The sequence below is a fragment of the Buteo buteo genome, chromosome 19 (assembly GCF_964188355.1).
Source record: "Buteo buteo chromosome 19, bButBut1.hap1.1, whole genome shotgun sequence".
Classification (NCBI taxonomy): domain Eukaryota; kingdom Metazoa; phylum Chordata; class Aves; order Accipitriformes; family Accipitridae; genus Buteo; species Buteo buteo.
This window is the reverse complement of record NC_134189.1, coordinates 2,354,590-2,379,147: the sequence shown is the minus strand read 5'-3', so window position 1 is coordinate 2,379,147 and position 24,558 is coordinate 2,354,590. Positions and strand designations below refer to the sequence as shown.

Genomic DNA, 24,558 nt, shown 5'->3' with positions numbered 1-24,558 from the left:
GTTTAAGCATGCCAGGGAAGGTTGTCCTCTCTGAGTCTAGAAATCCACCACTGCAGCGGGGTGAGGGAGTCATGCCTGCCTTACCACGTGCTCCAACACCCTCATTAGTGGCACCCAGGGGCTGTGGCTTGTCCTTCTGCCTTACCTTTGATTCCTTTACATAAGGGGGTTTTCTCTATTTAAAAAAGGAAAACGTACACGCGTCTGGTGCCATTCCCACTGAGTGGATAATCACTTGGGACACGGTTATTTACCTGCCCTGAAAATCCCACCCCCACAGGGACCAAGTTGTTCCTTTCACACGTCAACAGGACTCACTTCAGCCTAGATAAAGCTGGCTTGCTGCTATTCCTGTCGGCGCGGCTCCGTCTCATGGCTGCTCACCTAATGGCATTAGTCTTTCTTAGACGTCGTCTTCTTGCACCTCAGCAGCAGCCTCTAACCCGGCGCTTCCCTACCTGGAAAAGCAGCATCATGTCACTGCCCCAGCTTTACCGCCCACAAAAGATGCTCCAGATGGAGGTGGTCGGAGCCGGTGTCCCACTGGTTTGGCAGTGCACGAGGGAGGTAGTGCAGGGAACGTGGTGTCTACCTCCATGCTGGCTGCAGCTGGAGGTGGCCTGGATGATAGCTACGAGTTACACCACCTCCTAAACCTACTGCCAGCTGGCCGGGTGCTATCCCGACCGTGGAAGTGGGGCAGAGGAAACACTGACACCAGACCAAAGCGTACCAGATCTGATTACAAAGAGTCTCTAATTGTGTTCTGTATTGTAACAATGCAGAAGGAAAAGGAGAGTCCTTGGCAGCCTCTTCAGAAGACTTTCTCCAGGGCTGGTTTGGAAGTGAGGAAAGAAGATTATTTTTTTTTCTTTTCTTTTTTGGTGTTTGGGCTGCTCTGAGCCTGTGCTGTACCAGCATGGGTGCAGGATGCAAGTAAACGTATCACTGAGTAGTTATGTGGACTTATGTACATAAGGACCAGCTATTCTTACACCTCTCCCTCTTACTTCTTACACCTGCTTTTGTCTCAGCTTTCTCCACCCCGTGTCCCACCCACCCTCCCACGCTGAGGTGCATGCGAGCAAGGCCAGTTTTATACATCCCTGTTCCTCTGCCCTGGCTAAAACCTGTCCCTCTCCACCATCTGGTCAGCGTTGCAGCCGTCTCGTGCCAACACCTCCCCATCCCCTTCGGGACACCCTCCTCCCTCCCCGCTCTGCTCCTCTGCCACGTGGTTGGCCTCCTCGCTGGCCACCACCACGGCGTTGTCGGTGCTGTGGACCGGCTGGTGGTTGTCGCTGCTGTGCTCCTCGGCTTCTTGGACGTCGGACTCTGCTTCCTCCGTGTCGCTCCCACCGCCCGCGGAGGGATTCTTCTCCGGGGGAGGTTCCTTCTTCTTCCCTCGGTTCAGGCAGCAGTAGGTGGCCATGGCCAGGAAGAGAGCAGAGAGCACTACCTCCGAGCCCGCTAGGTAGAAGATCACCTCGTAGTTCTTGAGAGCATCAACCAAGCGGCCTGATGGTTGGAGAAGAAATGAGCCGGTTAGCCTCAGCCTACGCACTCCTGCATGGACAGCGCCTGCATTTGGCTAAGAACTCGTTTGTCAAGGGAAGAGCAAGAAGCCTGAATATCTAAAAATCACCCCGGGCAAGACCCACACTGTACCACCAGGAAAAGTACTGTAAGAGTGCAGGGTTGGTGTCTTCCTTTGTTTGAACAAGGTTAAATAATTGTGACACACTGACGTTATGGTCTCGTGTCGTGGTGGGCCATTTTCTTCTTGCCAAGGTGAGACGACCCTCCGAGGATTTGGCTTGTCCAGTCTCAGAAAAGAAACAAAATTTGAGAAGGCGCTGCTATTTCTTAAGCTATCATGTCAGGAAAACACTCAGAACGGAAGAAACATCTCTTCGGCAGAGAAATCCCTTTGGTTGGCCCACACCTGATGATTTCTCTGCCAAAGAGACATTCTCAATGCATCTTCTAAATGCACCGGAGCTATCAACGGAGGGAGGGTTCCCAGTCCTCGGTGCAGGGCAGTCTGCACACCTGCCCTGCTGCAGTCAGGATGGGACCAAGGTGACCAGAGGCTTCATCCCGGTCCCCCGTGCTCCTGACTGCGCGTGTGACCCCCCCGGTCCCTGCTGCGCTGCGGTGCATGGCCTGAATCCAGCCCCAGGGCACGCTCCGGAGACACGCAGCAAATTCCTCCCCAGGTGAATGTGCCCCTGGTCACCCAAGCCGGCCGGCGAGCGAGGAGCCTGCGTGCACACGCGCGTGTGCGTGTGTGCAGCTTATCCTGTGCCAAACCCCCTCAGCCCCACGGAGTGGGAAGCAGCTCAGGAGGATTACACTAAACAAAGCCACTTTGTTCAACCCCCTTCCTCCAGCCGAGCACTGCTCCCCCAAGTCCGAGCCGTCGGGTTTGCCAGCACACTCAAGCTTCTCGTACCAGGGGGGTCCTGCTGGGGGGGGGAGGTGGGAACCATGACTTGGCTCCCCCCAACAGCGTTCTTTGGTGACCCTGCACTGTCTGCATCCCATTTTGTGTGTGTACCGTACCACGGCAGAGCTGAACTGAGGCAGGAGGGCTAAGGGATGTCCCCCATCACCACCCATGGTGTGCCTTGCTCCTTGGAGCAAGGAGCTGTTAAATCCTCCTCTCCCCCCACGATCTCTTTGCAGCTGCCTCTGAGACACGTATTTCTTGACCCTCCCTGGCTGAGGACTGCCGACTGCCCCACAGCTTGTAAGATGGGACATAAATTATCATTAACATCAAGAGGGTCTTCTCTTGGCCGCTAATTTTTACCTGAGAGCTGGGTGGAGTTGTTGAGAGCGGGTTTTGCTCATTACTGGTGGTACGTGCTGGGGAAAAGATCACTCATGCAGAGGTCTTCACTGATGGGCTTTAGCCCACATGTTGCAGCTGAAGGAAGGGATTGCAGGAAGAAACGGAGTGGTTGCTGCCTGGGGATTTGCCCATGGTCTGTCCCTCACCCTTCCTTGCAAATCACACGTGCAGGGAACTGCACTTCATTTGGAAATAAGCCTTTGGCACGATTTGGCTTTCTCAGACCTGATCAGACACTTAACAGTAACCTACACCAATCTCTTGGGTGAAGGGTCTCTCCCCATTCAACAGCCTCTTTCTGGGAGGTGGGGACTGTGACCTAGACTAGACTGGTTGAGAAGCTGTAAGTGTCTTAATCCTCTTAAAAAAAAGTAACAGCAAGTGCCTCAGGTGGCTCTATAAACTGTTTTGACTCGTTTGACACCAAAACGCCTGTGCCTTGGGATTGAGGCCAACACAAATTGAGATCGTTATTCACAGCACCGATCAAAAGGCCATGGACACCAAGGACAACTTGAAAGACCCTCGCCTTGTCCTACTGAAGACTCTCAAAGGTGTGCCTGACCCTGCCCACAACATGATTCTATGCAACATTGACACTTAAGGCAGAGACCTGGATGCCAGCATGAGAGGGAAATGCCACTGATCAGGACTGACGGACACTGGAAGTCGTGCCACTCACGAGAAATATTACTTGCCATTTTGTGCCCCTGCTCAGATTCAGTGTTGAGGTGCATAGAGTGAGACTGGGAGCTCTCACTTCTGATCTCAGCTAACAGAGGAAATCTAAGGTTGAGAAATAGGGTCTTTCCTCAAGTACCATGCCCATGCCCAATGCCTGCAATACCGTGGAATGGCAAATGAACAAATGAACCACCTGTGTTTTGCAGCAAGAGACCTACCTGCAGAGGGTGGACCGATGAGCACCGCGAAAGCCTCAATAAGTAGGACCAGCCCGATGGCGCTGGAGAACTTCTGGGAGCCAACGATGGCCATCAGCACCTCGAACTGCAGTGCTCCCACCATGCCGTACGAGATGCCAAAAAAGACGCAGAAGATGACCAGCCCCGTGTAATTGCTAGCCCTGGCACTGCAGACGTCTGTCAAGCCGTTGAAGAGCATAGAGAAGCTGAACAGGTACGCCACGTGAGGGCGAACCCACTTCAAACCTGCCACCATGCCGCAGGCTGGGCGGGCAAAGATGTCTATGAAACCAATGATGGAGAGCAAGAACGCAGCCTCTGTGTCTGGTACACCCGTGTCCTTGGCGTAGTTGACCAGCAATATGGGGGGCACGAAGAGACCCAAGACCAGGATGAACTTTGAAATAGTGTAAATGATAAACCCTCGGTTGGAAAAGATACTAAAATCCAGAAGCTTCTTTCCTTTCTTGGGCTTCTTCTTGGCTTTCTTGGCTTTCTTGGTTCCATCAGCAGAGCTGATTCCCTCTTCTGATTTCCCTCCTATGGGCAGCATCTCCTTGGCTTCATATTTGTCCTGAGCTTTCTCCATCTTCCTCTTCATGCCCATATCCAGGGGTCTCATGACGGCTCCACAAGTGCAGCAGTTAAGCAGAAGGCCCCCCATGATAAGGAACCCACCTCGCCAGCCAAACTTCTCCAGCAGCACTTGCCCCAGTGGAGAGAGGGAGGAAAGGAAGACAGGGCTCCCAGCGGCAGCCAGTCCATTGGCAAGAGGCCGACGCTTGTCGAAGTAGGTGCCCAGCATGATCAGGGAGGGCTGGAAGTTCAACGCCATACCCAGACCTACACGAGGGTGAGAGCCAGGAGGGAGACGGGGAGTGCAAGAACGTGAGACACGGTTTGCAACAAGCTGAGAATTCCCCTCAGACTATCCTAGTCCTGAAGTCCCATGATGGGATGCATGTGATCCCCACAAGCCTCCCCTCCTTCATTTCGGAGGGTTGCCCCCAGAGAAGAAGGGCTAAACCAGCCTGTCTACCTGAAGTGTATTTGAATCAGGTAACTGTGGCCATGTTTAGACAGGACCTCTGCCTTAAACAGGAACTGTGCCTCTCTCCCCTACCACTATATACTGATCCCACCCCAGTTGTCACGACCACTGAACATCATTTATGTTTCTTCTGTCCCTCTTCCCTCAACCCCAGGCCCTGCCTGTTTAGATCCAGCAGCTGCATCTCCCACAGGTGCAATATTCAGGACTAGAAGCCTCCTGTGCGCAGGTGTGAATAGGTAAAGGGACCTGGTGCTAGATATGGCAATGCTAAAGGGAGATGATATACGACATGGTCGTGGCTCTTTCCCAGGTAAGTCTGTATCAGCCTCGCGGCTCCGGGGGCTCTCACCTGTCAGCACGCCAGCTGTCAGATAAAGCTCAATGATATTGGTCGTAAAAGACGCCAGGATCATCCCAGAAGAAGCTAGCAGTCCACCGATGAGCATCACGGGCCGGCAGCCAAACTGGTTCACCATGATGCTGCATACTGGTCCTGGGAGGAAGCAGAGGAGGTAGAGTAGGAGACCAGAAGGAGACAAAAGAACTGGGAAGGGGCAGCCAGCCCAAGCAGGGCACTCGGGGAAGATGGAACACTAGTGATGGAGAGCACTACTTGGCTGCTTAGATACACGTCCGTTGGGCCCGGCCAAGGGAGAGAGGCTGCGGTGTGGAGACCTCTGCTTTGCCTTGCCTGCACCCCCCTGTTCCCTGGGAAAGAGAAGGGCTTGGTGTGACAGAGGCAGCACTTCAGCAATGGGAGCAAACGCCGTGTCAACGGTCTGAGAGGCAGATGGGGTGACCCCTGAGGTCTCCTGGGGCAGGGGAAACAGGGACATGAAATGCAGCACACTTCTAGAAAAGAAGTGGTGGGACAACGTTCTGCATGTTGGTTCATGACCGGGCCAGTGAGTGTGAGGAGAGCCCGTGGGGACATGGTCTGGGCCCGCAGCAGGGCAGGGAAGGCACAAGTTGGGAAGGGAAAAGTGTGTCCAAGCATCACCTGTCCCGTAGAGCATGGCCAGCATGATGGAGGAGATCCAGGCTGTGTCACTGTAGCCCACGTGGAAATCTTTCATGAGCTCCTTGAAGTAGACACTGACGGCTTTTGGGAAGGCATAGGAGAAGCCGGTGATCACAAAGCAGCCGAGGAGCACGATCCAGCCCCAGCCACCATCCGGGGGCTTAACGGGAGCTGGGAGCCGTCCTTCCTCTGGGTCATTTCTCCCCATCGTCTAGCCTGGGAGGGGAAAGGCAGGCTGGGAGGAGGTAGGGCAACAGAGAGAGAAAGAGACAGAAATCTCCAGGGGCTGCAAGAAGAGAAGAGCAGAGCAGGCAAATGTTTACTACAAGGTTTCTCTCCATGCCCACCATCTCCAAGCTCCGAGAGTCTCACTGGGGGACCACATCATCTCTCTGCACCTTCATCCTGCCAGGTAAGGCAGAATTGCTTTAGGTTGCGAGGTCAAGCCACAGCTGGGCAGAGGTGGGAAGCTCCCCCTGAGCTTGGGGCAGCCCACAGCTCCATAACCCCTGGTCGGACGCAGCTGAGCAGGGTCACAGCTCCCAGGTAAGACTGGAGGGCTGCATCTGATGTGGTGGGGCATCAGGATCCACAGCACCCCATTTGCTCCACATCCAGCCTTGCCTGCAGGCTGGTGCGAAGTAAGAGGCAGCAACATGAACCCCTTTCGGCTCCCAAGATCTTCCTTTGAGCCTCTCCCATCCTGGTCTGCTCCAGCTGGGAGCCTTCCAGGACCTGCCCTGCTACAGAAGCCTCCAGCGGTGAGGCACAGGAGATCCATTAAGCCTGCTGTGCTTTCCTCTGGGAGGCCCTGGTGTACAGCCTTCTCCCTCTCCCTCCCTTCCATGCCGTGAGGAGCCAGATTTAGGAAATGGGTGAAGGGGGAGAGCACGGCAAACCGGTGGTTATTTGCATGCCAGAGAGATTAGGGCTCTGTACCTACATGGAGGAGCCGGAACAAAGCCTAAGGGGGGGGGAGAAGAAGGGAATTAGAGGGGATGTCTTGTGAGTCGCTCTTGGGGCTCTTAAGCTGCACAGGAATTTTGTTCCAGTTGGCTGCTGTGGGTATGTTTTTCTTATTTCTCCCCTAGGCACCAGCTCTCTGCCATAGCCCTTCCAGCACCATTGGCCTCAGTTTCTTCATCAGCCAGGCTTATTTTCATACCTATATGCAAAACCATCATTGGACCTTGATTATAGATGCTCCCCAGTAGCATCAGACAGGCATTAGAAAACATGGGGGCTTTCTCCATGCCTGAGCTGGGCTTTGTCAGGTCCAGTTTGCCCTGTCACCATCCTGCCTGGCAGCAGACTCCCAGCACGGGTCGTCTCTCCTCCCCGGCTCCCTCGGCTGAAGGACTATAAGATGTCGGCAATGTCCCCATTCCCTTGGCACCGGCAGTTGTGGGAAATGCCAGCGGTCACGTACTGACTGGAGACTGCCGAGGGGATAAAGACACTCCTATAGATGGGACACACAGGGCTAGCGCCTGGGAGTTTTGGATCTGGGTGCATTTCTCAAAGAATTCCCCCTTCTTCATGTCTTCCAAGCAATGGGGACAACTTGACCTGATTCCCATGGCTGCTGTGGCTCTGCACGTTAAACAAGTGCGAATCCTTCAGGCAAAAGCACGGATGGCACAAGTTAGGGTAGAGCCCAGGTCAAGAGGTGGCCCTACCCCGTGACACCCCTGAGTCTTGCAGAAAAGGAGAGCGACTGACTGGTCTTTCTCAGGCTGCGGGAGGTTCAGCATGCAGAGCCAAGGCTGGAAACGGGGCTGGGAATTGCTCTGAGAGGGGTCTAAAACTGTAGTTTAGGGGATGCTGGAGGAGGGACTTGCAAGACAAGACAACTAGGTCAGTTCTGGACCCCTCAGCAAGGGACAGCACACCTGCACCCACAGTGCTTCGACAGGAGGAGGCACAAAATGGTCTTGGCCGCTTGGTTTTAATCAGGTGCCCAAGCCAAGGTTGACCTGCGGAGGGAAGGGTGGGATAAGAGTCACCAGCCACCCTCGGCGGTATCCCTCCTTCCCCTCCCTGGGAGACCCTTGCTCCTGAAAACGCAAAGGGGGGGGTTGTTCAGTGCAGCACCCAGGTGTCTGCCACCACCATGGGGCCCTGCAGCAGAGCTCCCCAAACCTTCAGGACCCCATCAGCCAAAAAAAAAGGGAGCAGGATCTGGCTCTGAGCATGGATTGGGGCAGCTCTTCTGGATGGCCATATCCTAACAGCTCTCAGGCTGAACCACGGCTACTCCAGCCTCTCCCCCCCAGCCCAGGTCTCAGGGACTGTGGCAAGGGGCAGAGGCACGAACTGAGAACAGGGTGCTATAAAGACGTTTTCAAGGCAAAGAATCATTGCAAGGAAGAAAAAAATTAATCATACACTCTCCAGACACCCATACCTCCCCCCCTCACACCCTTTCTGGTGTTATCTGGATCTCTGGCACCCAGAAAGTCAGACTGAAGGGTCTTGCTCTGCTTCTGCCATTACCTGCCTGCTGCTCCTCTCCCAGCTCCACCCGACTGACAAGCTAGGTACAGCTGTACAAAAGGTGACCTGCTGTAAAAGCACAACGATTTCTCAATCAGTGCTGGTACTGCACCATCTGCTGCACATAGCTACTTCAAATAAGAGTGACTGCCGCCAAAAATACCCTGAGCCCTTTTATCCAAGCCCCTTTCCCAGCTTCACTCTTATTGATTTCATCCTGCACCACAAATGAAATGAATCAATCAAACCATTGCAATTCATCTTTTTTTTTCCCCCCAGCTTCCTAGCAAGAAAATATTTGTTTGCCTGTGGCATGCTCTTTAGCGATTTCTGTAGCATCGCCTGTCAATGAGGAGTGAACAGCACCTGATTTTGAAGAGCACGTTAGGCAAATATCCATCAGTGCTGTCTGAGTTTGGAGCTGGGTGGGTACCTCTGCAGGAGCCACTTGCTCGGTGCTACAGAACCGTCCAGCAAGGCATGAAAGGGCTTTCACCTGCCTGCAGCTAGATGTTGGCTGAAAAGGATGAGGTGCACCGGAGGAGCTCACCTGTGGAGATGCCTCCAAGGCCAATTTTCTATAGCACAGCTCTGCTCGGGATTTATCCCAGCTCTGAGCCAGGCAGTTCAGAGCTGCCTTGTGTTAAGAACAAGCAGCACATCTGCTAGCTCTTCTGCTCGCGGCGGTCACGCCGTGTACCCTGCACCTGCCTTTGCACACTCTGCAGCTTGCTATTATTTTCTCCTCAGTTAAGGAGCTTTATTCACAGGTAAATATACAACGTGTAAGTTCACCTGCATCTAAAAGCTCATCGACATGGGCACCTGCCCTTCCCCGTGCATCGCAGGCAGGCGGGCCAGAGCAGGCACTGCCGCAGAGCTAGCTGCCGGTGGGTGCCAGGAGAAGGCTTGGGTTGCCACCAGAAGTCACAAGCCCAGGTTGGGATGGCGAAGGCCACAGTAGGTTCAGCTGCGGCTGCCGGTCCCTGGACGCACACGGAGCACAGAGCAGCCGGTGCTGGACGATGCTCGGCAAAGCCCCACTGTGCCAGGCAAGCTGCGTCCAGGAGGGTCCGCAGAATTACTAGGATGGCTCCTAGTGCCTCCACAAAATACGGATGTGTGTGTGGGGGTGTCTGTTTATTAAATGCAAGGGCCACGATTCATGCCACCAGCCTCCCCAGCCCACAGACGACACCCTGGGAAAGCATTCGTTAGAGAATTGACCGAGCGCGGGATGAGCTGTCCCCTCGGCAGCCGGTGCCGGGATGGAAACATCCCTCCGCGCCACTGACCTGCGCGACAAAGCGACGACCTCCCGGACACGGGCTGAGCGGACCCGTCGGCAGCACTCCCTTCTCCCTCTGTCTGGCGCTTCCCGGCTCCGGAGGAGGACACCCGGTTAGATGGTCCTGCTGGCTCTTTGCTCCATGGTGGGCACGCCGTCAGCCGGGCACGGAGCGATGCCTGCAGGAATCCAGGGTCCGTCGAGCGATCTCTTGTGCCCCGCTCCTTCCTTCAGGGCAAACTACGTCTTCACAAGAGAGCTAATCCCCCTCTCAGTCTGCTTCCCTTCGGCTTCGACGCTGCCCGGCAAAGCCACCCGCGGCCGATCGGAGCCGGGGGGAACGCCCCGCGCGGGGGACCCCCTTGCCTCCTGCGGGTGCAGGTAGTACCCCCACGGTGCTCCCAGCGTAAATGTGGGTCAGCGGCCGCTTATGGTTTCAGGTCGGCGGAGACCGGCGGGTGCTGAGCGGGCAGAAAGCACTTCTCCACTTTTAAGAGGCTTTTCCAGCCAATGGGGAGGAGGTGGCTGCCTGCCGCGGCCCGAATCCCCCGGTAATCCCGCTGCCATGGGGCTCCTCGCCGTTGCCCCAGCAGAACGGGGAAGATTTGGAGGGGCCGAGGTGGGAGAAAGCGGGGTGAGGGTATGGGGGTGCTGGTGATGGACACAGCCAGGAGGGAGGGTGCCAGGGAGAGGGGCAGTGGAGGATGAAGGCAGGGGCCCGTGCTTCAGTAAGGAGCAAAATGGGGGAAGGGGCTGCCTTCAAAGCCCCCCCGCTGCTTCCCCAGGCGCCGGTCAGAAGGATGGAGACGCGCTGGTGTGGTTTTGCGAGCCCCGTGCCCAGCAGAGAAGGAAGACAAGGTGAACCGGCCGAGGAATCGCCGCCATCCATGGCACGAAGTGCGGGATCCAGCCCACCCCTGGCAGCTCACTAACCACTCACCCCCCCCCCCCAAAACAACCCCCCTCAGTGGCTGCCATGGGGAAGGGGGTCCGGCAGGTGCTGGGAATGGGCCAGTCTCCGGCCGCATGTGGGGAACCTGTTTTACTTCCAGGGAGGGGACTGGGGCTCACCCCAGGTGGAGTTTTGGGGAGGGAAAGACCCGGACTGTAAACCCCCAAAACCCCTCAGCCTCCTGGCAGCTGGGGGGGGGGGGGCACGGGGGCTTTGCAGCGCTCACAGCCAGGGTTTAATTTCTATTAATAAGGCTAATCAGCTAAAGCCCTGGCCGTCACTCTCGCTCCCTCCCTCGCAGCCTCTCCCATGAGGGCTCCCCCAGCACATCCAGGGCATCCCCGGTGCTGGGACCCCCACATCTCCCAGGGGAGCGTTCCCCCCCCCCTCCAACACCGAGCAACCCCCAGGGTGTCCCCGGGGCACACGGTCCAGCAGCGGGCAAGGAGAAGACGGCTGCCAGGTCTTGTCCCCCCGGGCAAGGGCCTGCCCATGCGTGGCAGCTGATAAGTGGGGGCTTGCTGCCCTCCAGGGATAAGACAGCCCGGGGATGGGGGGGTCTGGGGGGCCAGCGGTGGGTCATGCAGTCTCCATGTCCACCCTGGCCCCCTGGGCTGGCAGTTGCCCCATCCAAAGCCACGGCACTGCGGCGTTCAACACCCCGACCACGGGCAGCCATCACGGCCTCAGTGCCGGTGGGGACCCCACATCCTCCTCCCCACTGTGTCCCCTGACCGAGGTGACGTCCCAGCCGCTACAGAAATGGCATTCTCCATTTTATTTAAAAAAAAACAACAAAAAAGCCCCAAACAAATCTTTTCCACAGGACAATTAGGCGAAGGAGCAGGGCAGCGGCACTGGGCACCATCACCTGCCCCTACCTTGTCCCAGGGCTGCCCAGCAAGGGAAGGGGCTGCGCCAGGGGCAAGAAGGGGCAGAAGCTGCTACAAACGGACACGGTTGCCAAAGGGACCGAGAGCAGAGAGCTGCACGCTGCAGAACCCATCAGCTGGACCACATCAGCCTTCTTGTGGCCTCCTCCATCTGGAGTTAATTTTTCTGGTAGCAAAGGGACTGTCCTCTGCCCCCAACAGGGCTAGCGAAGCTTCGCCTTTGTCATCCTGTTAACACTTCCCCACACCACAGATGATCTTACCCATCGGTTCCCTCTGCCTCCCAGACCAGCAGCATCCCCTCTCCCAGGCCACCAGCACCAGTAAAGCCAGAGTTCTCCCACTAAAGTACAGTAACATCACACAGGTCGGGGGAAGGAACAGGGGGAGGCAATCCAAAAGTAGCCACAGGGGTCTGCTGCTGGCTAAAGCATGCCAGACAGGCAGGCGAGAGGGATCCCGATGTCCTGGAGGGAAGGGAGGGGAAGAGAGAGGTTACTCCGTGAGCGGTAGCACTAGGTCACTGCCCAGTTGCAGGTTGCAGCCCATCACTCGTATGCTTCCCCCTTCCCTGCTGAGGTTCTCCGCCGTCCACAGCCCCGCTTCATCGGATGATGGGTGCCGAGCGGTCGTTGGTGACCGTGGGACGCAGCTTGACTGTGGCAAAGGGGTTGGTACCTCTGGAAGGGGAAAGGAAACAGGCAGCCATCAGGAAATCTGCAAAGACCACGCAAGGGTCCTGCTGACCAAGCAAAGGTTATTTAGTCCTGCCGGACAGCCACCTCCATGCCGAGGAGGGAGGTGTGGTAATGGTTTCTGCTGAGTATATTTTCTCCCATGTGGTTCCCCTTGGGCTCTCCTCAGGGTTTCTCACCCTCCCTCTTCGATATGGTGATAAAGGGACACTAGCATGAGGCTGATAAGGCTGTCCCTTGCGGTAGCACTCTACACTTCTGGCCCCTGACCCTCCAAGCAAGGAGCCAGGGAGCAGAAAGAGGCCACAGCACCATGCCACAAACATGGAGACAAAAACCCAGCTGCAAGGAGAAAGAAAGCAGGGATTTATGGCAAGTCTCATCTCCACAGACCTGACTCATCAAAGCTAAAAGCCACATCCCTTACGCCTCAGTCCTTTCCAAGCAGGCAGAGCTGCACAAATCATTTAGCTCCACTCTCAGGCTGCAAGCTGCTAGTATGGCTCTTCCAGGGTGGAAGGGAAGGAGCATGAAGGTCTGGCCATCTGCTCAGGGTGCTCAGGTCCTGCCTGCTATTACCAGCGGTAGGAGAGAGCCTTCCCAGTCAGCAGAGGCCAGAATGGCCCACCTCTGCCTCCTGTCCTGGAAGGTGGGTTGTGCATCGCTTTCCTCCAGACACTTCATGTTCCTCCCATGTTTGATAATCCAAAAGATTAAGTAATAATAGTACTGTAATAATGCCCCCTTGTCTGATGATTCCAGGGCACAGCCCCATGCATCACTCACCGTGGGAAGAGTTCGGGGGGCTGGTCAAATACTCCTGATTTCTGCAGTGAAAAGAAAGGCAGCAGTGAGTGATTTGGGGTGGGGAAGGGAATGGTGAGACAAAAGCAGGGCAGGAAACACCGCACACACAGAGGAAGATTTCACAAAACACTTAAGTGAGTTAGGAGCCCAAGTCCTATTAACGGGGCTCTGACTCCTTATTCATTCAAACTTTGCATAGTCCCACAAATTCACCATTACAGATAACACCCTGATTTCTGTGGTGGGGGTTGTCCCTACACCACAGGTTCCCTATTCCCCTAGGACACCTCCCTCTGTCTTGGGGAAGAAAGGAGATGCCTCAGATCCCCAAAGGGTCGTGTCTGAAGAGCACGGCAAACAGTGACAGTCTGAGCTACATTTCACCCTGCCAGCACAGCCAGAGATGCCCCCCTCATGTTGCCCACGCACCCTGGCAAAGAGTTTATGGTCAGGACCCTCACATGCTTCCTGCATCCATGGGGAATCAAGAGCTGTAGCTACCTACCCCACACCACATACTGCTTAAATGTGGACCAACCTGATGAGGGAAGATGGACCTAGGCCCTGTGGCCCTTATTCTTGGCCAGTAGATAGCGAAGCATCAGTGACAACTGGCCTGCTGAAGTATGCCAGTAGCTGGTGGCAGACAAGCAAGCCACATGTGGCTATCTGTGTTCCAGCTGGGAAGTCAAACACACACCCATTTGCTCCTGGCTCAACTGGAGGATGTCTTGGGCATAAGTTTAGAGCAAGGCTGAGTCTTTCCAAACTCCTAATGAGGCTCAGTCGCACTGCCATGGTACTCCAAATGCTCCACACCCTTCATTGCTCAATCCCAGGTCTATCCCTACACTCTAGCCCTGGGACAGGATGGAAACCAATGACCCACAGAGCCTGTTCCTCTCTGTGTTGTGCAGCCTAAGGCTCCCTGAAACCACAGAGCAGGACATGAAGGGAAAAAAGCGTAATTAAATGTTGCATTTTTCAATCCTTTGAGCCATCCAGTTGCTTGCAACCTCACACTGGCCTGGAACCAGTGACCAGAGATGAGGTCTCCCAGCCTCCTATGAGACTGAGCAAGTAACGCTCCATGGGCAGCACCACTAACCCTCTCCCAGGTCCTCACCTTTAACTGTCCTCAACTTTAATTTTGCCCTCACCAGTCAATTCCCCACAACTGGAAGCAGTGATAAGCGGAGGGTTTCCTTCTCCGTACACCATCCACAAGCCACGGGTTGGACACAACTTGTTCTAAGGCTCTCCAAAATGCCTGTGCCCTCAGCTTTTCCTCTATCCCAGCTGTGACTTTAACCCACCCTTTGCTTGAATTTAGAAGAGGAGCCCTACAAAACACCTCTCCATTCTCTGAAGGGAGAAGGAGGATGGCATCTCTGTTAGCTGGTCACCCACTCCCAGCCCAGCCTGATCACTCCATGGTCCTACTATTAGCAGAAAGAGGTGCTGCCCTGGAGCCACCAGAAATCAGGCTGGGAGGTCATGGAGAAAAGGACTGAACTGAAGGGTCCCTGGTGAGCAAAAAGAGAGAGAAATGAGAAGGGCAGGGGCAGAAAAGCAGTCCCTTGAGAGAGCAAAGGCAGGCACTGAGGATCTGCACACACAAGGCTGACTGGCAGGGGCCACCAGGACATGGTGGGATGCAAAGAGACTGGGTGAAAAAGGCCAGTGCTGACAAGACCCCTTAGCTCAGGAAGGGAGGAGGTCACACACCAACATCTGGAAGGATTTTTTCTTTCTCAACAGGCCAATGCAGAAAAAGTATGCCTTGGAGGATGAAAGTCAGACATGGCCCACTCCATACACACCCACCAGTCACTTCTCCCACACTCACCTTGGAGCCAGAACTGACCGGGGTGGCCGCCCCACTCTGGTGACCGCTGGCACCCACCGAAAGGGGAGGTGGGTTCGGCAAACTGGGCTGGGCAGCGGCAGGCCAGTAATTGCTAGAGGAGGGAGTGCTGGGACGGTCCAGGATGTCATCCATACTGTGACTGCTTCGCAGCGGGAAGGACCTGAGCAAGGGGAGAAGAGAGTGGGGTGAGAGTCAAAGATGAAGGAATAGGGAGCAGCACAGGTGCTAGTCACAGCACGTATCTGTGGGATGTCTGTGGAGAAAATACACATGGCTCGGACCGGCCCAGTCACAAGCACTTTTGAGAAGACATTGCCTGTTTTAGGGGAGCCATGTAGAGTAAACCTGTGTGATCTCAGGGCACAGCGAGGCTCTCAGCAGATGCTCCAGCATGGGAGCGCTGCAGCTCTCCACGGGGCACACCCCAAACGGGTACCCCACTGGTGTTAGTGACCTACCAGGAGCCACTCCAGCTCCTGCCCGGCCAGTTGCTCTCCTGTTACCTGGTGGCTGGCTCCTGCATCTCCCTCGCGTCCTCCAGAGGCTTGACATAAGCTTCAGGGAACCAGCCGCATCTAGGGCACAGAAGCAGAGAGAAATAAGCTCCAGGCGACGATGGTTTGTGGCTCTTCAGATCCAGCCGTCCAGCGCTCCTGATCTACACCCATCCCACGCATCAACCAAGCCGCTGCTGCTGCTACCACGCCTGGCAGGGTTTCTGCACATCTTTTACCCTTCCCTAGGTGGGGCACGAGGTTATCGCGAGGCAGTCCTTGAGCTTGGAGCGGGACTCGCTTATCTCAGAGGCCATGCAAAATCCATGCTCCCGGGGAGCAACGCTGGCGCAATCCAGGAAGAGCTGCTCCGACCGAACGCAATCACGAGGAAGCCAAAGCCAGCACACAAGGAAGCTGTGGAAATCCCTTCTCCTCAGGGAAAAGCAGTTCCACCCTAGAAACCCCCCCTCAAAGAAAGGCAGTGCTCTTGCTCATCTCGCATCTGAGCGTGAGCTTCCCTCCAGAGCGCGGTGCAGGGATCCCACGGGGAACAGGGCAGGCTTTGCACGGAGGTGTTGGCCAGCAGTGCCACAGGGAGTAATTCAGTAAGCGCTGGGTGCAGCAGTTTCCATGCCCTGCCTGTGCTGGAGGCTGCGGCGGCGGTTGCGGCGTGAGCTGAGGAATGCCAGGACTCTCAGGTAACTCCAGCAGTTCACGGCCCTGAGCTGGGTCCCATGACGGGAGTCGCTCAGTCATGCAAGCCGGGAGGGGGTCACTGCATCCCTGGCTTTTCCACCCAAAGCCCCTGGAACTTTCTCAGGCAGCTCATCCGCGTTAGCCCTACCCTACCACATCTCCTCGGCTTGGAGAGCCCCCGTGCTACGCACGGGCCATGACCGAGGACAAGGCGATGTCCCACACGGATGGTGGGTGAGACGCAGTGCCCACACCACACCAGGAGGGGAACGGGGACATAACTTCAGGCTGAAGCCTCCCAGCTCCAGCCCCGACAAGCGTGCGTCAGGCCAATTTACAGCCCCCAAAAATCACATACGTGGACGAGCCCTCCAGCTTGCCGTACAGCCAGCCGTTCTGCGCATCCGGCATCAGCACCGTGATGACGTCCCCGGGGTCAAACCGTAGCAGGGTCCGGTTGACGCCCGTCGTGTGGGGCACGATCGCCTGCACTCTCGCCGTGCCGCTCCTCCTCCTGCCTTCGCTGCCGCTGCCGGACTCGCCGAAGGAACCCGAACGGGAGATATGGCCGGTAGGGAGCAAACCTGTGGGGAGGCATCCGAGGGGTTTGGATGGAGTCTGGCATCCTCCTGCAAGACCCACGCTGCCTCGAAGAGACTGGTGCTTCCCCAGTCAAGTAATTACTCTAGAGGAGGAGGAGATGGCCTTTCTCTGCAGGGAGAGAGCAGGGCATAGCATGGGCAAAGCACGGTAAAATGTTCACCTTGCAGGAGGAAATCAACTCAAGATGAAACCACTTGCTTTACGTTATGACCTCTTTGGCCAAATGTCTAGAGCATAGGCACTGCGTGCCCTCGCTGATGGCCCTCTTCCTGACCCTGCTCAAGCAACTGAGTATTTGGGTCATTTTTCTCTCCCCCTGCCCTTTTTTAAATTTTTAAAAATGCTTTAAAATGAAATTTTTCAGGAAGGAAAAGCAGGTGAGACATGAGGTAAGTGGCTGGGTTTTGAAGGGCAGGCTAATATTTAATCTGGTAGCATGAAGGAAGGTGCTTTACTAAATAGGGAACTCCAGTAAGAACCAGCCCTCATGGTTCAAGGAGTCTTGAAAATTGTACATCTGTGGGTTCCCCACCTCAGAGAGCCAGCAAGCCTGGCCTTGTCCTAGATGGACCCTGCTCTGGAGGCTGAGCTCACCCTCTGCTTCATTCAGCCTTGCCCTCCCCAGCTCCCATATGCACTGTCCTCCCACCATGCCCAGGAACGTGGCTGAGGACCAGTGGTCTGATAGAGTGGTGGTCTCTCCCCAAACCCAACCCTGTTCTTCCCAGAGCAGTCCAACCCCTGTGTGTCCCCACAGCATCGCTCCCAGACTTGGGTCATACTGGCTGATGGTGTCCTCCGCAGTGACCGCCTGGGGGGCTCTAGTTGAGGAGACAGTCTCATTTCTGGAGGCTCTGGAGAGAAGACGCTGGATCTATTCCCAGTCATGGGGGAAGCAAAGTCCCCAAGGGGTCTCTGGGGCTGTTGGAAGAAAAAGAGGCTGAATGCATTTCCACAGGGGCTGCATTAAGCAGGACATGGTCTGAGAGATATCCAGTCATTCTCAGAAAGCCAAACCCAGCATGTTGCTCCATTGCAACCCACACAGACGCTTCCCTTCATCTTGGCCAGGAAAGGCTACGGAAGCTGGACAAGGCAGCAAGTACCACAGTTGGCCAAGGACTGGCCTTGCCCTGCAGCCTAAAAGGGGCAGCTGCAGCCTCGCCACCATAGAATCATAGAATAGTTTGGGTTGGAAGGGACTTTTCAAGGTCATCTAGTCTAACCTCCTCTGGAATAAGCAGGGAGGTCTTCAACTAGATCAGGTTGCTCAGAGCCCCGTCCAACCGGACCCTGAACGTTTCCAAGGATGGGGCATCCACCATCTCTCCAGGCAACCTGTGCCAGTGTTTCACCAAACAAGGTAGAGGCTGTCTGTGGGCTCCTCACCATCTCAAGATGGGTGGGGGTAAGCCGGCCTGATGGATACCCCTGGCTGTGGGAGGCTGCGAGAAGCCCCTGCGAGTGGCTGTTTGAGGGGTTGCGGCTGGCCTCCAGCTGCTCCTTCCACTGTGGTGCCTTGGTCTGGATCATGCCCCTAGCCTGGGGAGAGAGAGAAGAAGACGGGGTGACAGACAGGGCAGAGCAGCTACAGAGGGAGCTGAGGGCTGCTCACATGCATTAGATGAGGGACCAGGTCCTCCCACAATTAGGTTTGAGGGAATGGCCAAACAGAGCCTTTCAGTAGTGAATTTGTAGGACGGCACCCTCCAGCAGAGACCCCGTGGTCCCAAAGACCCTGCTATAAACACCTTCCCTGTCCCACCGCTCACACACCCAGCTAACCCTGTGTCAGCACCATCCTCAGCCCCAGCCACGCTCTCCCAGCCTCATACAGTCAGCCTGGACCCCACAGCAAGAAATGAAAGAGAGTTTCCTGCCCAGTCCATGCACAGACGTTGCCTTCACCCGAGGGGCAGCTCAGCCTTGGCTTCCTTCTGCTTGCTTGCGCTCCCTCCAGCCATGCTGCCTGCTCCCCCAGCTCTGCTCCCCAGCATGCCAGGGCCATACCCTGCTGTAAAACTGGAGCAAAGTGTTGTAGAGCATCTGGTGCTTTTCAGCCAGAAACCGGTAGCGGCGTTTCTCCTCCAGCTCAGCCTCCCTCTGGCTCTCAGAGACAAACGCCTGCATCTCCGAGCGCAGTCGCATCACATTCTCCTGGACCACAGGGGAAAGAGGGAGGAAGGGATCAGCGTAAATCCAGCAGAGTGGGCTCACACATGGCAGGGGAAGGGTTGAAACGGGTCGTTGCATCTACCAGCTTCCCAGTCCACCTGCAATGCTGGAGCAGTACAGAGGAGCTAGAGCAGAGTGCCAGGGAATAAGACCTTGCACACTGAGGCTTGCTAAATGAGGAAAGGGCTTGGCAGGACTGAGCGCCACAGGTCAGAAAGCACCCTGTAGAAAAGGAGTTTCCTCCTTTCCAGACAAGCCTGCTGCCTTTTGAATGTTGGGGTCAACCCCTTGGCTTTTAAGGAAGGACAAGGTTGCTGAGAAATCAGCCCTGGCTCCAGAGAAATCATCCAGTTCTTTTTCCAACTCCCCTTCCTGCAATCCATGCTCACCTTCATCTCCCGGACATTTTTATCACGGGCCCTCTCCATTCTCCACAGCTCTGCCATGCACTTATCCAGGTTGGTGGCTCTGCGCTGGTACTCCAGCTCATACTGCTTCTGGCTCTCCTGCCAGGGAGAAAGCAGGCTCGATGAGGAACCAGAGACCCAGCCACACTGTGATGGAGCAAGGGTCCTGCTCCGATGGGTGGCTGAACATCTGAGTCCCCTTGAAATCAGGCTTCACCCAGACCTCTTATAAAAAGTCTTTCTTTACCTTTCTCTTCATTTCGAAGGGCCCCAGAGTGCTGATGAACCTCAAGATCTCAGGAGCCAGAACTGGCACCCAGCTCCCCCAGCACTGGGAGCAAGCCCCCAGGTCTCTGTCTCCCTCTGTGACACTACCCACCAGCATGGCCAGCTGGGCCACAAGGGCACAGGACCCATACCCATGCAGAGGCTGTGGTTTGGAGAAGCTGGGAACTCTGCTTTTGGGATGCTGAGTCTCTCAGCCTCATTGAAGCATTTGGCAAGTCCCGCTGCACAAAGAACAGTCGCCTGCCCTCTTTAGCCTTTCATCATCAGACAGACTGGGGGGGGGGGGGTGGTCCAAGATGGGAGAATTAGATAACCCCCCCTAACTCCTGCTGAGGAAAGTCAAGGAAACACCTCAAGTGCTCAAGCAAAAGCCCTTGGGTGGATGAGAGAGGGAAACAAGGAGGGTTGAGGAGGAGAAAGGAGTTAATCACTCACACTGATGAACTGCACATCCATTTTGGTGTTCTTTTCCATGTGCTGCAGCAGGTCCACGTGGAAGGTCTGAGCCTGGAAAAGGCGAAGGAGCCATCACTCTCGTCCCTTCACCATATGGGTTGTTACATGCACTGTGGTGAGGGGCAGCTCATAAAACCCGCAGAGCTGGTGACCCTCTTGCCACCACCCCATACAGAAGCCAGAAATGGGCACATCAGGCGTCGCTCAATCTACTGCACACCTGCCACCGTGCTTGTGGAGAGGTGGTGACAGTCCACCAACGGCACAAAACATTGAACACCAGCCAGGCTGTGGGCATGCCAGCTCTGTAACAGACCTCTGTCACATGCAGCAGGGATAGCAGAGAGGCAGGCACCTGCCAGCAGGCATGTGAGAGGGCAGGAGATAGGGCAAACTGGGCAAATGTTGGCAAGCTGTTGTTAAGGATGTCCCTTTTTTCCCCACCTGCACCAGCCCTCGGGAAAACCACTCACCACGACTTCCAAATCAGAGCTCAGGAGTCTCTGTGTGTTGGACATCTGCATCAGAATTTCACCTGCAGGGAAGAGACAGTAGAGGATGGAAAAAATCCTGCGGCCACTTCCTTGTGTGCTCAAGGAGGCAGACCAGCAGCGTGCAACTCAGGCTGATGATATATGGGTGTGAAAGTCCAACAGATATCGCAACACAGTGCTCTCTGCACCCTGAGAGAGGCTGGTAGCCTTCCTCCTCAGGGCTCAGCTCCACCACCACTCCCCAGGCACTGCCAACGAGGGCTTGCTCCAGCCCACGAAGCTGCCAGACCAGCATTTTGCTACAGCCCCAGATGCCAGCAGGCAGCCTCGGCTCTGCCACGGGCTCTGGGTGCTGGGTTTCTGCTCTGCCGCAGCCCCTACGAGCCCCATTTCCACCTCCAGTGGCACCCCAGCTACAGTGCACGGTTCTGGCTGTCCTACAGCAAAGTAGCTACAGCACCCGCCGCTGATGCTGTGCGCGGTCCCGCTTCACCGGTGTTGGCATTATGAAACCGTGAAGGGAAGAGACTGATGACAGGGAGCAGAAGAGTGAGCTGGGTGATGCAGATGATGGTAGGAGTCTGCAGAAGGGACATATCTGCTGGAAGTCATTTTACTAAAATGTTAAGTATCAGAGCAGTTCCCTGAACATATTTTCAGCAGCTGTCATTAGGCTGCAGAATTATTTGTGCTGTTGAGTGTAAGCCCCTCAGCTCCGAGCTGCCTTTTCAGCTGGCTGCAGGCTCAGGAGGACAACACCCCATCAGCTGTTGTCAGTCCATGCTCTCCGGCTTTTCCCTCACACCTGCAAGGAAGAGTAAAATGGTTCCTCCACAAAGAAAACTTCAGCTCTCAGGCCAGGATGCCTCAGCAAGGACTGGTTTCCATGAGAGGTCCATTACTGGATGTCCATCCCAGGAGCTGGGCTCAGTCATTGATCTCAGAGAGATACAGGGGAGAGTGGTGGGGCCTTGGGGATATTCAAGGATACACAATAAATTTGATTTTTACTGGCTGGACAGGGTCTGGTGCTGTGAGACACCATTTAGAGGAGCTGTCTTCCTTCCACCAATACCTGGAAAGAGACTACCTAAGGGGGAAGGCCAAAAAAACGTAACTGTGGCTCATTACAGGACAGATGGAGAGCAGGAGAGCCTTACCCAGCACGTGTGAGGTGGAGCTCTGCAGCGCTTGCTCCCCAATCTTCTCGATCGCCTTAAAATACACTTCAGCCGCTTTGGATAATGCTGTGAGGAGAGGAGGGGAGAGATAAGGATCTGGCCTGCCTTCCCACCATCGCCAGCCCCAGCAAGCAGCACACGGGACAGCCACCCCGTGGTACATCACTTATATGCAAGGGCACCCGATCTCTCCCCATCCGTGCCTAATAACAGCAGTGGGTCCTGGAGCAGGAGAAAAGTGAGTAAGCAGCTGAGGACATGCCGTGGGGGGACCAGCAGCTTTGCCCTGGGTGACAGCAGTCCCTCCTGACGCACAGTGGACACCCAGGATGGACACAGCAGCACAATCTGGAGCCTGGGCCACGCAAGACCCCACTCACCATGGAAGGCACGCAGGTAGTTGTTCCCCAGGTACACCAGGTTCTCCAGCGCGGGGTTGAACTGCTCCAGAATACTCTACGGCCAGGCAGAAGCATGTTAACACCAGTCTTCCCCACGTCCCAGAGACCTCAGCGGATCGATGCCCTCCCACTGTGGCTCAGCTGAGCGCAGCAGGGACCCAGAGAGCTCCCCCAGCCACGATGCTGGATGGCCGTGGTGATGCACAGCCGTGCACAGAGTCAGCTCCCTGTATCGGAGGTAGCTGGGTCCTTCAGCTGCCCTGGGTCCTCTCCAGCCAGCCGGGAGAGGAGCAATGCCAGAGGACAAGGTAGCTCTCTGGAGAGCCAAGTGGTCACCTAAAGACGCCTTTCTCCCAAGGTCCCACACCTGCTGCAGACAGGGAGGTCACTGCAGGCAGATCTGAGCAGCCTTTCCCCTCACCCCTGAGTCTGTTGGGGTGAGGGCCACCGCTTATTATCCAGGCATGAACACGACTTTTTCCTGGCCAGGATTTGGTGCACTGCCAGAATCAGCAGCTTGCTAAGAGAAGGGATGGACTGCTTCAGACCAGCCTCTCTGCTGGTACGTACCTGCTGTACATATCCAAGGTGTTTATTGCCTATAGCAGGGAAGACCAGAGGCTGGAATAAGCAATTCCCCCTTCTCCCAGCCCTCACTGCCTTGGTGTCGCACCGATGTGCGTAGGGAAGCATTCATGAGTTCAGACTGCTCTTTCCAGCAGAGGGGAAAACAGCTGACTGAGCTCCAGCTTCTCACCAGCAACCAAGATGTCTCGCCCTTCATAAACATGCTCCGTGTCCAAACCCCCCTGGTTGCCCAGTTCTCTCCCAGATCTGCCTTAAGACCCACACCACCCTCCCCTCCTTCCAGCCGTCTGCTCTCAAACACACTCCAGAGTGCTGCTGCAGTTCAGCCTGGGGATGGATCCAGCCCTCGGCTGTCCACCCACCCTTCAAGGGAGCCTTTGGCAGAAAACAGCTCTTCTCCTCCCACCCACACGTCTCCCCTAGGCAGGCAGGAGCAGTCCTTGGTGTCGGCACTCACCTTATAGATGGAGATGGTGGATCTGTAGGACAGGTCCATCTCCAGAGCCTTTTCCCTCTCCCACGGAGAAGCAAGGAGCAAAGGAGAGCACGAAGTGCTATACCGGCCTGGAGGACTCTGCTTCTGCACAGCCGGCTGGATGGAAAGAGCCCGTCACTGGCAAGGCAGGACAGCAGGAAGACACAGATGTGGTACAAAGGGAATGGAGCACTGCTGGAGTTTAATAATTCACCAGCCAAGAGGCTGGAACTTGATCTCTGGAAGTAACCGGACTCTGGGGAGAGAGGAATCCTGCGACAGCCAGCAAGGACATGTGACCACCTCCTTGAATTATTGATTGCCGGCTCAGTACCCAGCTCTCCCTGCCCTGACACCTGCAGAGCCAGCCACCTGCCAGAAGAACTGCCTTATGGCTCACTGCCTCCGTCACCGCCACCACTCGGAGGTGGCTCGCTCAGCCTCGCTGTGCTTGTGGAGCATCTTCAGGTCTCTCTCACGCAGGCACCTTGCAGTCAGGAGATCCCCATCAGCTTGCGATGGCAGGCAGCGAGTAGCAGCAGGCAGGGGGAAACACAAAAGCTCAAAATAGGTTTCGTCTCTTCCCTGCCCGCTATTACCCCATCCCAGGCCTCAGTCCTCTGGCTCTTAGCCTCCCTCCCGCTCCCAGTCTCACTGAGACTCCCAAACGGCAGGCACAAGCTTGTGCCTGAACCCTCCTGCTCTCCCTGCCTGTGTGCCAGGAGCCCGAGCAGAGCATCACTCTGGGAAGTCCCTGCAGATGGTGCAGGCTTATAAAGGGGGAGAGTGCAAGCCAGGGGCAAAAAGCAGAAAGGAACTCACGTTCTCTCTATCCAAAGATGTGGGGTTTTGTTTTTTCCACAGGAGGGTAAGCCCCTCCGTTATGTAGGAAAAAGAGAACCTTTACTCCACATTAATAGCCCCTTAATTCCTCAATCTCCTTTGTGACAGTGACTATCAGAAGGAAGATAATCAGTTTTCAGCCCTATTCATGACTCAGCACCCACACCCCTGCCAGCAGTGTCCCCTAGGAATCAGTGGGCACCAGGTCCAGCAAGCTTGCAGCAGTTACCTTGTCCAGGAACCACCTGGGGATACCAAAGTTAAAGCCCCATCTCCAGTCATTCGTATCCCAAGGGTTTTCAGTGTTCCTCTTTTGAGGCCAGACCAGCTCCGAGGATTCTCACATGGGAGCTGGTCCAAAGCCTCTCCGCTGGTTGCAACTGATAAGTCCAGCATGTCATGCTATGCTTCGTGGGACAGCCAGCCACTCACACCACACACGTGCTCCCAGGGCTGGCTGCAGGGACAGGCCATTCACCTCTTCAGCTCATACAAAGGGTATAATCCTGTGTCTCAAGGAGCCCAATTCCTGATTTTCTTACTTGTAAGAAATTCAGAGGCTGCAAGCTCAGAATCCCTCTGGGACCTTGCAGGATGG

The 24,558-nt window shown here is 55.7% G+C and overlaps 2 protein-coding genes across 2 annotated transcripts; both read right to left on the bottom strand.

Annotated features, from left to right (window-relative positions):
* Window positions 1-1,123: 1,123 nt before the first annotated feature.
* On the bottom strand, window positions 1,124-6,063 carry SLC16A8 (solute carrier family 16 member 8). Its single transcript, XM_075050896.1, has 4 exons — window positions 5,835-6,063; window positions 5,184-5,327; window positions 3,760-4,623; window positions 1,124-1,518 (listed from the first exon to the last, which is right to left on the bottom strand). Exons 1-4 carry the CDS (start codon window positions 6,061-6,063, stop codon window positions 1,124-1,126), a joined length of 1,632 nt encoding a protein of 543 aa, XP_074906997.1.
* Window positions 6,064-11,354: 5,291 nt separating this feature from the next.
* BAIAP2L2 (BAR/IMD domain containing adaptor protein 2 like 2) lies at window positions 11,355-24,361 on the bottom strand. Its single transcript, XM_075052014.1, is given in 16 exon segments — window positions 11,355-12,164; window positions 12,966-13,006; window positions 14,836-15,016; window positions 15,360-15,431; window positions 16,408-16,633; window positions 17,435-17,573; window positions 18,042-18,194; window positions 18,663-18,809; window positions 19,217-19,333; window positions 19,958-20,029; window positions 20,452-20,513; window positions 21,633-21,719; window positions 22,034-22,109; window positions 23,100-23,234; window positions 24,190-24,292; window positions 24,294-24,361. Coding segments are annotated over 16 exon segments (1,755 nt in total). The 3' UTR covers window positions 11,355-12,088.
* Between the last annotated feature and the right edge of the window lie 197 nt (window positions 24,362-24,558).

Bases quoted from the DNA above. Each gene is read 5' to 3' on its own strand.
- SLC16A8 (XM_075050896.1), bottom strand. From the start codon at position 6,063: ATGGGGAGAAATGACCCAGAGGAAGGACGGCTCCCAGCTCCCGTTAAG. The intron at 5,328-5,834 runs GTGATGCTTGGA...GCTTCCTCCCAG, and splicing joins GGCCATGCTCTACGGGACAG to GACCAGTATGCAGCATCATG. The intron at 1,519-3,759 runs GTAGGTCTCTTG...TCCAACCATCAG, and splicing joins CATCGGTCCACCCTCTGCAG to GCCGCTTGGTTGATGCTCTC.